Source organism: Dendropsophus ebraccatus, chromosome 9 (assembly GCF_027789765.1).
Source record: "Dendropsophus ebraccatus isolate aDenEbr1 chromosome 9, aDenEbr1.pat, whole genome shotgun sequence".
NCBI classification, from domain to species: Eukaryota; Metazoa; Chordata; class Amphibia; order Anura; family Hylidae; genus Dendropsophus; species Dendropsophus ebraccatus.
Window position 1 is genome coordinate 119,460,537 of NC_091462.1, and position 11,567 is coordinate 119,472,103.

Consider the following 11,567-nt stretch of genomic DNA (forward strand, 5'->3'; position numbering starts at 1 on the left):
TCCCCGGGGGTGAGGTTATTCAGATAACCCGACTGATAGTCTCTCATGACAGCCCGGCGGTAAACCAGTACGAGGAGACCGGTGTAGGAGTCCATCACCAAGCCGTAACCCTGTTTTTTATCAAATTTGGTGACGGTGCCCCTTCTTCTCTCCAGAGGGGCTGAGCCTGGCCTGGGTCGTCCGAGATTCCGAATAAAGAGTCGCTCGGATGCAGCATTGGACTCCAGGTATGGGGTGTAGGGGTGTCCCCAGAGCGGGGCATAATCCGGGTAAGGCACTGCAGGAGGTCCGGGTAGAACCTGCGTCCTCTGACGCGGAGGAGCCACAGCTGGAGTGACTGCCCGGAGGGAGCGGTGCTAGGAGACAGGCCGGGTCCAGCTCCGGTAGGCTTTCAGGCCACTCTGGCACTAATGGAGCAGCTGCAGTACAGATGCACTCCTCGGGGGTCGCCATCTTGTCACGCTCTGGCGCGGCCTTGAGGACCTGGGAGGAGGCGGAGCGCAGGGGCTGAAGTCCCGGCCCTGTAGTCTGCCCGGCAACAGTGACGTCATCTGGCACAGGCAGCCAATCAGGAGCAGTCAATGCAAAGTCTATGGCGCCGGGCGATTCCCGCGCTTTGGCAGCAAGGCGGTTAAGCCCCTCCTTTCCGGGGTATGGCGCAGTTAGAAACTGAAGAAAACGGCGGCCATCTTTTGTACCGTCTAGGGCCCTGAGCGCCTTGATTACCCCCATGGTGATATAGCAAAGTCTTTCTGGGGATCGTAGTGCGCCTCTAGGGAATAGTTGGAGCGGGCACAATGCAGTTTGTATCCTGTTCGTGACGCCAAAAATGCGATGCCCTGGCCCCTAGAGGCCACTCCGCAGTGTAGATGTTGCTAACAGGCAGGAACCGGGGCAGCTGTAGGGCACAGGGTTGTCACGGTGAAGGCATGAGGGTGCTACAGCTGGAAACCAGGCTCCTGACAATGCGGGAATACTGGGCGTGCGATTCTTCGTTGTCCTTAGTCAGGGCACCAATTATCACACCAATGCCAAGGTTCAGAAACAACGGTGGTTGTATATTCATTATAACGGTGGTAACTAGTAGCAACAGTCTCTCCAGATGCAACCGGGTATAAGGCAGACTTGAATAAAGCAGAGTAATGGGTGATGCTGCAATAGGCTGTGAGAGTAGCGTGCTGGATGATGGGAGTAGTAGTGAAACTGAAGTTGAGATGCTGGGTGGAATGAGACTTGAATGAAATACTTGCTGTTGATGATTAGAGAAGATGATGATGAGAGGAACTGAAGAATGACTGAAGAATCGACACCCAGATGAGAATCTTGAGACTTGAGACAGGAACACAGCCAGTGGACTGGAGCAGCAGAGCACACAGAGGCCTCTCTCTTAGCAGGGAGAGAGGACAGACATACTTGTCTCCCTGAAGGTGGAGGACAAGACTAGACTGAGGTAGAACAGGAAGTCCCATGGTAACCCCCAGCCAAAGCTCGATGGCCATTGGAGTTACCATGGAAGCAGGGGCAGTCACGTGACATCCAGCCATTGCATCATCACACCATTAGGCACATACAGTGAAATATACATGAGAAGTACCATACTTGAACACTGGGGGGGTGACATAATACTATTTGGCACTGATATCTGAATATACATACAATAAATGAATGGAATAGCAGATCTGAATACTGCAGGGGGTGACACAATACACGCAGTTTGCAGTGAACCATAGCTTTCCAGAACATAGCTGGTCATAGTAAAAGTGTGAGGATAAGAGGGCCTGTTCTGGGACACTGCAGAGGTATGGCAGTCTCTTATCGCAGAGTGTCTCTTATAGAGGTATGTCAGTCTCTTATCATACTGTAGTGTCTCTTATAGAGGTATATACCAAACAAGACAGAAAGACAAAGAATGGCGCACCCGCAATATGATAATAAATAAATCTGATATCTTTATTTTCAAAACACATAAACAAAACAGCAAATGGACATACACTTAAAAACACCTAAAAACCCAATCCGGGTAAACCATCACAGGGAATACTCGTAATAATATACGTGTCCCTCTAGCCGCAGCCCCAATAGCAAATAAATGTCAGGCCCTGTGTCCTGTCTAAACAATTAAATCGGAGACCCTGACTATTCAAAGTACATATGTCCTAAAGTGCACGTGCTCACAAAAATGACCTAAATTGATCCATAGACAAATAAACAATCATGTATGAAATATCAATACTGAAAATCATGAAAATCCCCCCCAAAAAAAGTGACCAAGTGCATAACCTATCCTATCATTTCAAAAAGTCAGGGTCAAAGCCATACAGAATAATCACATATCACCCAGGGCTCTGAGATGGGGCTCCGGTCTGTAACCCTATGCGTATCGTCACCTCACGTGAGGTGACGATACGCGTAGGGTTACAGACCGGAGCCCCATGATATGGGGCCCTGGGTGATATGTGATTATTCTGTATGGCTTTGACCCTGACTTTTTGAAATGATAGGATAGGTTATGCACTTGGTCACTTTCTTGGGGGGGATTTTCATGATTTTCAGTATTGATATTTCATACATGATTGTTTATTTGTCTATGGATTAATTTAGGTCATTTTTGTGAGCACGTGCACTTTAGGACATATGTACTTTGAATAGTCAGGGTCTCCGATTTAATTGTTTAGACAGGACACAGGGCCTGACATTTATTTGCTATTGGGGCTGCGGCTAGAGGGACACGTATATTATTACGAGTATTCCCTGTGATGGTTTACCCGGATTGGGTTTTTAGGTGTTTTAAGTGTATGTCCATTTGCTGTTTTGTTTATGTGTTTTGAAAATAAAGATATCAGATTTATTTATTATCATATTGCGGGTGCGCCATTCTTTGTCTTTCTGTCTTGTTTGGTATTTGTTCTGGTATAAGGACATTGGCAGCATCCCATATAGAGATTTTTAGTAGCTCCAACCTTCTCTTCTTGTATAGCAAGTCTTATAGAGGTATGTCTCTTTCTGCCCGTGTCTCTTCCCCTTGGATTGACCTGGTTATCTGTTACATTTCTGATTTGTAGAGCAACAAGCGAGTGACAATTACTTGTTCAACAGAGAAGAACCAGAGAGTGGTGAACTGTGGGGTGAACAGACCTGTGCTGAGACCCAACACTACGGTAAGAGAGAGCGCAAGAGACTGCTGACAGTGAGAGACCTCATGTCATATGGGAGACTGCTGACAGTGAGAGACCTCATGTCATATGGGAGACTGCTGACAGTGAGAGACCTCATGTCATATGGGAGACTGCTGACAGTGAGAGACCTCATGTCATATGGGAGACTGCTGACAGTGAGAGACCTCATGTCATAAAGCAGTAGGAGACAGCTGGCGGTCTGATGCTCCTGGTATACATTGTGGCAGCTGGTGAGCGCTCACTGTAGTGAGTTGCAATGAGTTTCTGTCCCTCCCGCCATTACTCTTCTGCTGCCCATAGACATCAGGGTCCCTCCCGCCATTGCTCTTCTGCTGCCCATAGACATCAGGGTCCCTCCCGCCATTGCTCTTCTGCTGCCCATAGACATCAGGGTCCCTCCCGCCATTGCTCTTCTGCTGCCCATAGACATCAGGGTCCCTCCCGCCATTGCTCTTCTGCTGCCCATAGACATCAGGGTCCCTCCCGGCCTCATACAGTCAGGTTCTTCAGAATCCGGGTCCTGGTGCGGATGTCCTGGTATATAAACCTGGTAACAGACAGTGAGGTCAGGAGATGCCTCCATACATACGGCTCCACCATGCTCCAGAGCCCACCTCTCATCCCCAGCTGAATCTCTTGGTCGATCCCCATTGGCAGTGTTCACATTACACATTCACCCTGAAGTCTCCCTGTTACAGCCGTAACCACGTCCAGGATCTACAGCAGCCAGGTAGCTCCTACACTCAGTCTTATCTCCCCGATTTCTTTCAGGCCGTCTTCTTGGTTGGTTTCCATGTTGCACGGACAGCCCATCTGGGAGACTCCTTAACTATGACTGGCAATGTGATCAGGTAAGTGACCAGAGCTGCATGGGATCCAGATGGGATGTGACAGGTTCTTGGCCATAGATAACTCTTCATGTCTCTCTACAGTGACAACGGTGGAGTTCTCAATGATCTCATGAACTCCTCTGCCACCATAAAAGTGATGTACTCTGTCTACGTAACCATCACCAGGTGAGTAAAGACCCGAGACGTCTGTGCTGTATGTGAGAGCGCTCATACCCCCTTCTATAGAGCCGAGACATCTGTGCTGTATGTGAGAGCGCTCATACCCCCTTCTATAGAGCCGAGACATCTGTGCTGTATGTGAGAGCGCTCATACCTCCTTCTATAGAGCCGAGACATCTGTGCTGTATGTGAGAGCGCTCATACCTCCTTCTATAGATCAGAGACATCTGTGCTGTATGTGAGAGCGCTCATACCCCCTTCTATAGAGCCGAGACCTCTGTGGTGTATGTGAGAGCGCTCATACCCCCTTCTATAGAGCCCGAGACGTCTGTGGTGTATGTGAGAGCGCTCATACCTCCTTCTATAGAGCCGAGACATCTGTGCTGTATGTGAGAGCGCTCATACCCCCTTCTATAGAGCCGAGACATCTGTGGTGTATGTGAGAGCGCTCATACCTCCTTCTATAGAGCCGAGACATCTGTGCTGTATGTAAGAGCGCTCACACCCCCTTCCGTAGATCAGAGACATCTGTGCTGTATGTGAGAGCGCTCATACCTCCTCCTATAGAGCCGAGACATCTGTGCTGTATGTGAGAGCGCTCACACCCCCTTCCGTAGATCAGAGACATCTGTGCTGTATGTGAGAGCGCCCATAAACCCTTCTGTAGATCAGAGACATCTGTGGCGTATGTGAGAGCGCCCATAAACCCTTCTGTAGATCAGAGACATCTGTGGCGTGTGAGAGACGACCTCCTTGATACTGCAGCAGTTCTCGGTGGCTGAGATGCTACTAGGGGATGGATATCGGCCCATGTGGACAGGATGACTTCTCAATGTTCTTTAGTTGTTGGTCCTGAAATGGGGACTGTGAAGGCCGGGGGGTGTAGGGAAAGCACACCGCCATGTTCCTTGAGCCAATCCATTACTATAGAAGCCTTGTGAGTGGTTCATTGTCCTGCTGACAGTTTCCTTCTGCCAAAGGGATGAACGTGGTTTCCATATGAGTAGATGAGCTTTACTATCCAAATGTCCTGGATTCTCTGATACCTGTGGAAGGACAAGAAAACACTCTCCCTCTTTATGGATCCCTGCTGCTTACTCTGAACCAAACACTATGGTGTCACAGAGATCTAGATCCATGTGATCGGCCATGTTTCTTTACAGAAATCTAGAACCATCTGACCTGACATGTTTCTCCAGAAATAGCAGGATATATCTGACCGTCCGTGTTTCTTTACTGAGATCTGGATCCATCTACTCAGTAAATGTTTCTCAACAGAGATCTGGATCCATCTACTCAGTAAATGTTTCTCAACAGAGATCTGGAACCATCTGACCAGAAGGCTTTTCCCCACAAATATCTAGATCCATCAGCCAGCCATGTTTCTCCACAGACCTCTGGATCCAGCTGCCCAGAAGATTTTTCTTCAGGGATCTGAACCCATCTGATATAACATGTTTCTCCACATATATCTGGACACATAGGACCATAAGATTTTTCCCCACGTTGATCTGGATCCATCTGAACAGCCATGTTTCTCAACAGAGATCGAAATCCATCCAACCAGGACATGTTTTTCCATATAGACCTGGATCCTTTTGACTTGACCATGTTTCACAACAGAGATCTGGATGAATCTGATAAGACCATGTACTCCACAGAGATTTCGATCCATCTGATCGGCGATGTTTTTCCACAGTGATCTAACCAGCAATGTTTCTCCATGGTGACCTGAATTCATGTGACCAGAAGACTTTTCTCCACAGAGATCTGGATCCATCTGACCGGCCGTGTTTTTCCATAGAGATCATGATCCATCTAACCGGCCATGTTTCTCCACCGAGATCTGGATCCATCTGACCAGCCATGTTTCTCCACAGAGATCTGGATCCATCTGAATCTCCATGTTTCTCCACAGTAATCTAAATCCATCTGAGTAGCCATATTTCTTTACAGAGATCTGATGCAACTGACCTACCATGTTTCTCCACAGAGATCTGGACCCATTTGACGAGGCCAATTTTCTCCACAATGGTTCATTAGAGAGATCTGTATCCATATGAGACTGGAAAATGTTTTTCCACAGGGATCTGAATCCATCTGACCAGAAGATGTTACTCCAAAAAGATCTTATTTCATCTGACCAGGCAATGTTTCTCCAAAGAAACTTGGATCCACCTGAAGAGCGGTGTTTCTCTAGAAAGATCTGGATCCATCTGACCAGCCATGTTTCTTTATAGAGATCTGGATCCATCTGACCAGCCATGTTTCTACACAGAGGTCTGGATCCATCTGGCTAGTCTGTTTCTCCACAGAGATCTGGAGCCATCTGACCGGCCATGTTTCTCTACAGAGAGCTGGATCCATCTGACGGGCCATGTATCTCCACAGAGATCTGGATCCATCTGACTAGCCATGTTTCCTTACAGAGATCAGGAGACATCTTACTGGCCATGTTTCCCTACAGAGATCAGGAGATATCTTACCGGCCATGTTTCCCTACAGAGATCTGGAGCCATCTGACCGGCCATGTTTCTCTATACAGATCTGGATCCATATGACCGGCTATTTTTCTCCACAGAGATCTGGAATCATTTGACCGGCCATTTTTCTCTATAGAGATCTGGAGCCATCTGACTGACCATGGTTCTCTATAGAGATCTGGATCCATCTGACAGGCCAATAGTTCTCTATAGAGATCTGGATGCATCTGACCGGCCATGTTTCTCTGCAGAGATCTGGGTCCATATGACCGGCCATGTTTCCCTACAGAGATCTGGAGCCATCTGACCGGCCATGGTTCTCTATAGAGATCTGGATCCATCTAACAGCCAATAGTTCTCTATAGAGATTTGGATGCATCTGACCGGCCATGTTTCTCTGCAGATATCTGGATCCATCTGACCGGCCATGTTTCTCTACAGAGATCTGGATCCATCTGACCGGCCATGTTTCTCCACAGAGATCTGGATCCATCTGACCGGCCATGTTCCTCTATAGAGATCTGGGTCCATCTGACCGGCCATGTTCCTCTATAGAGATCTGGGTCCATCTGACCGGCCATGGTTCTCTATAGAGATCTCAAGCCATCTGACTGGCCATGGTTCTCTATAGAGATCTGGAGCCATCTGACTGGCCATGATTCTCTATAGAGATCTGGAGCCATCTGACCGGCCATGTTTCTCTGCAGAGATCTGGAGCTATCTGACCGGCCATGTTTCTCTGCAGAGATCTGGAGCCATCTGACCGGCCATGTTTCTTTACATTGATCTGGATCCATCTGCCCAGAAAATGTTTCTCCACAGAGATCTAGATTTTATTTTATTCTTCCACTAAGACTGATCCCTGAATCTTCTGCCCCTCTGGGCCCGGCTAGTCACACCCGGATGACCAGACCCTGCTCTCTGTCTCTAGATTTTCCTACCTGATATAGGTTCCCCAGATAACTGATCCGTGAATCTTCTGCCCATCTGGGTTTGGGGTTCTGATCTCCATCCAGGGAAGATCCCATAGGGCAGCGGGCAGGGCCGTATATCCTGTATCTTTGGCTGCTGTACAAAGCTGTGTATATTTTGGGGTGAGGGGAGCGGACAGTAAATGAGACCACCACTATATTGCTCTATGATGACTTGTTCCTTTCTATGTGTTTCAGCCTTGAAGAGTCCAGTAAATATGAGAACTTCACATCCCCGGAGGCCAGCATTAAACACGTCTACAAGGTGAGGACGTCCACGCTGTATGTATGGGGTATGAATGCAGGTACCCCAGATACCCCCATATAACATTCCCCCCAATATTCCTCTATCCTTCAGGTGGAGAATCTCGGGGTACACTCGCCCCCTATCTCTGTCACCTTCATGATTCCCATCCGTCTGGGGCAAAGCAACGTCTGGGAGAGGCCGAACATCACCAGCTCTGAGGTAAATCCGAAAATCTCTACCTGATCAGGATGATCATAATATTCTGCCCCCTAATACCACAATCAGATACTGCATGGAAACTAAGAGTTATCCAGGAGACTGTATCTAATCCTGAGGACTGTATCTAATCCTGAGGACTGTATCTAATCCCGAGGGCTGCGCCTAACCCCGAGGGCTGCGCCTAACCCCCAAAGGGGTGTGTCTAACCCCCAAGGGCTGTGTCTAACCCCCAAGGGCTGTGTCTAACCCCGAGGGCTGTATCTATCCCTGAGGACTACAGTGGGTACACCCACACTTACTTGCCTTTCCTCCTTCTTCTTCTGACTATTTGCAGCACTTTTCCTGTCCTCTGACTCCATCGTATCCATTGTGTGTCTCTCTTGCCTTCTTTGCAGCCGCAGATCACCACATGTACAACAATCAGTGAAAGTAAAGGCCCTCGGAACCACCGGGAGCTCCTGACAGCAAGTCCAGTCCTGGTAAGAACCTTCCTCATCATCACACCAAGCTATTCTGGCACTGGTCACACACATCACATAGAACCTAGCGGACCTCCTCCAGTGGACCGAGAACGTCCATAGCTCTGCCCACATATCCACACTTACTGTTCTTACGCTTACATGTACGAGAATCTCTTCCCATCTCTGCTCCAACCGGGAATGAGTCCACCCAGTAGGACAACCAGTGGGTGAAGAGCACATAACTGGCCTCTGTACCCACTGAGTCTCCATCTGCGGGCAGCTGTCTACACATGGGCTCCAGATGGGCTAATATTCCTGGTCATGCTGCTAGTAAGATTGCAGACATCTCATCACGAGACACAGCTCCACCACTCGAATAGAACGGTGAGAAACAATACAAGGTCTAGTAGAAGGTGCAGAACATTACACGGGGGCTATAGCTGCTTACAAGAAACCAGACATCTCCCTGAATTGTTGACTTCACTTTAAGATCTGAAGGTCTAAAGGGAATGACCTGACCCTTCATCCTTGTTCTCCTCTTCCTCCACAGAACTGCTCCATCGGGACATGTCTCCGATACATCTGTAACATCAGCAATTTGATGGATGGGGAATCGGTGACTTTCACCATCAGCGGACCAGTGACCAAGGACTGGGAGACACAGGTCATGATGCTTTCTATGTGCAGAGAAGGTCTATCGATAATACTGAGGAGAGAGGCGATAGAATGAGTCCTATATGTCTATATCACCTTCATTAGGAACACTCTCCAGATACTATGGGACTATGGTGTGTAGTAACTGTGCAGGAGATAGGATGTCCCAGTGGTGAGGTCTAGTCCTTCATACAGGGTGTATCCACCATGAGTGTATTACAGCGCTCCCCTGAGAGGTGGTGTACATCAAGACAGTAATGTATGGTCCAGGCCAGGTTTGGTGGTGGTGATAGAGGACCCATCCTGGCACTGCAGGGAGTGTCTTGGGATAGTGGTGGATGTGAATGTCGTCCCCTCGCCCTGCTCATCACTAGTTGGGAGGTGTAGCTCATGTGATTGTATATTGTGGAGTATAATTCCATTCTTCTCCTCAGACTGAACAGAAAAAAGTGTCCCTCCAGAGCACCGCAGAAATTCATTACGACCTGCAGATGTATTTTATGGAGCAGAACTTCATCAGAGCTCAGGTACAGCCAGGAGATGAGGATGATGAGGGTGGTGGTCAGCCAGGAGATGAGGAAGATGAGGGTGTTCGTCAGCCAGGAGATGAGGATCATGAGGGTGGTAGTCATCCAGGAGATGAGGATGATCATCAGCCAGGAGATGAGGATGATGAGGGTGGTGGTCAGCCAGGAGATGAGGATGATGAGGGTGGTCGTCAGCCAGGAGATGAGGATGATGAGGGTGGTGGTCAGCCAGGAGATGAGGATCATGAGGGGGTCATCAGTCAGGAGATGAGGATCATGAGGGTGGTCGTCAGCCAGGAGATGAGGGTGGTGGTCAGCCAGGAGATGAGGGTGGTGGTCAGCCAGGAGATGAGGATGATGAGGGTGGTGGTCAGCCAGGAGATGAGGATGATGAGGGTGGTGGTCAGCCAGGAGATGAGGATGATGAGGGTGGTGGTCAGCCAGGAGATGAGGATCATGAGGGGGTCATCAGTCAGGAGATGAGGATGCTGAGGGTGGTGGTCAGCCAGGAGATGAGGATGATGGGTGGTCGTCAGCCAGGAGATTAAAGGAGTCGTCAGCCAGGCGATGAGGATGATGTACACCCAGGAGATGGGGATCATGAGGTGGTGGTCAGCCAGGAGATGAGGATGATGAGGGTAGTCGTCTTCCCATAGGTCTGGGTTCTCCTGTACATGTGGTTTGGCCTCTAGGGCTGAGCATATTTTCATCCCTCGACCATATTCTTCATCCTCTCCATGTTTTCTCGGCCCTCATTGTCAGCTGTGTTATCTCCGCAGGCTCAGACTGTGCTGGAGCTGGTGGTTCAGTATGACTACCTCCCGATAATACTTGGCAGTAGTGTGGGAGGATTGGTCCTCCTAGCCCTCATCACTGCCGGCCTCTACAAGGTGAGTATCATCAGTTACGTCTCTTTGGCGTCATTCACACTATATCCTCTACTTTTCTTCCATCTGCTACATGGAAACTTCTATCGGTTGTGAGACCTGAGAGGCTAGCCTCTATGTCATGGTGGCAGTGATGGGGGGCAGTGAGGAAGGCCACCGGGGTGAATGCTCTGGGATGTTAGTTGTCTGTATCTTTGCTTGGTGCCTTCACTATTGACCACGTTGGTGTCTCGTCTCTCCGACTCTTCTCAGCTTCCTCCCTGTCCCGTTACCTCTCATCATCCCTCTCGTCTTCTCTTCTGTAGCTTGGATTCTTTAAGCGTCAGTATAAACAGATGCTGGAGAGCGAGGATGGTGATAATGCAGCAAACAATCCAGCTGTGGAGGCTCCAACCAGCGATGGCGGAAAGTGAGGAGTCCGGGGACATCCTACTGTCTGTACTGGACCCCGACCTTCTCCATATTTACCCCACACAGTATCTAATAGATTCTAGTCTCTTCTAGGATATCCTGAGTTTCCCCATATTCCCCGACACATGATCCACATGTAGCGGAGTGTGAGCGCTCCCTTATGGTCTCCAGCATCATACTCCACCAACATCCCATCCCCACCCCATCCCATAATAGTCTCCTCTACACAGATCGCTGACAAGGAAAACCAGAAACTCCCAATGGGAATGTGGCACCAGGAAATGGTTTGTAGTAGATTTGTAATATTAAACATCTTTTTGGGGAAGTTTTGGTGTTTTTTTCAGTTTATTTTCTTCATAATCTCGGAAACCTAAAAATAGAGAAAAACACAAAAACCTCCAGCAGCAAATAGAGAGAAACCAATCAGGTTGTTAGTATACCATGTGACCAGATAGAGTCTACCATCCCACCCCAAAAAGGTGACCTCCACGGACCCGACACTATACACCTGCCTCTCCTGG

At 48.8% G+C, this 11,567-nt stretch overlaps 1 protein-coding gene across 2 annotated transcripts in view; it reads left to right on the forward strand.

Annotated features, from left to right (window-relative positions):
* The window catches only part of LOC138801673 (integrin alpha-X-like), a 125,182-nt gene extending 113,820 nt beyond the window's left edge, over positions 1-11,362 (forward strand). For both annotated transcript variants that reach the window (XM_069984729.1, XM_069984728.1), the window contains exons 21-30: positions 3,063-3,158; positions 3,948-4,027; positions 4,109-4,192; positions 7,839-7,905; positions 7,999-8,106; positions 8,502-8,585; positions 9,118-9,231; positions 9,656-9,748; positions 10,528-10,638; positions 10,941-11,362. In XM_069984729.1, coding sequence (XP_069840830.1) covers positions 3,063-3,158; positions 3,948-4,027; positions 4,109-4,192; positions 7,839-7,905; positions 7,999-8,106; positions 8,502-8,585; positions 9,118-9,231; positions 9,656-9,748; positions 10,528-10,638; positions 10,941-11,048 — 945 coding nt within the window. In that variant the 3' untranslated portion in view covers positions 11,049-11,362. The remainder of the gene's footprint in view (positions 1-3,062; positions 3,159-3,947; positions 4,028-4,108; positions 4,193-7,838; positions 7,906-7,998; positions 8,107-8,501; positions 8,586-9,117; positions 9,232-9,655; positions 9,749-10,527; positions 10,639-10,940) is intronic.
* Positions 11,363-11,567: the final 205 nt, after the last annotated feature.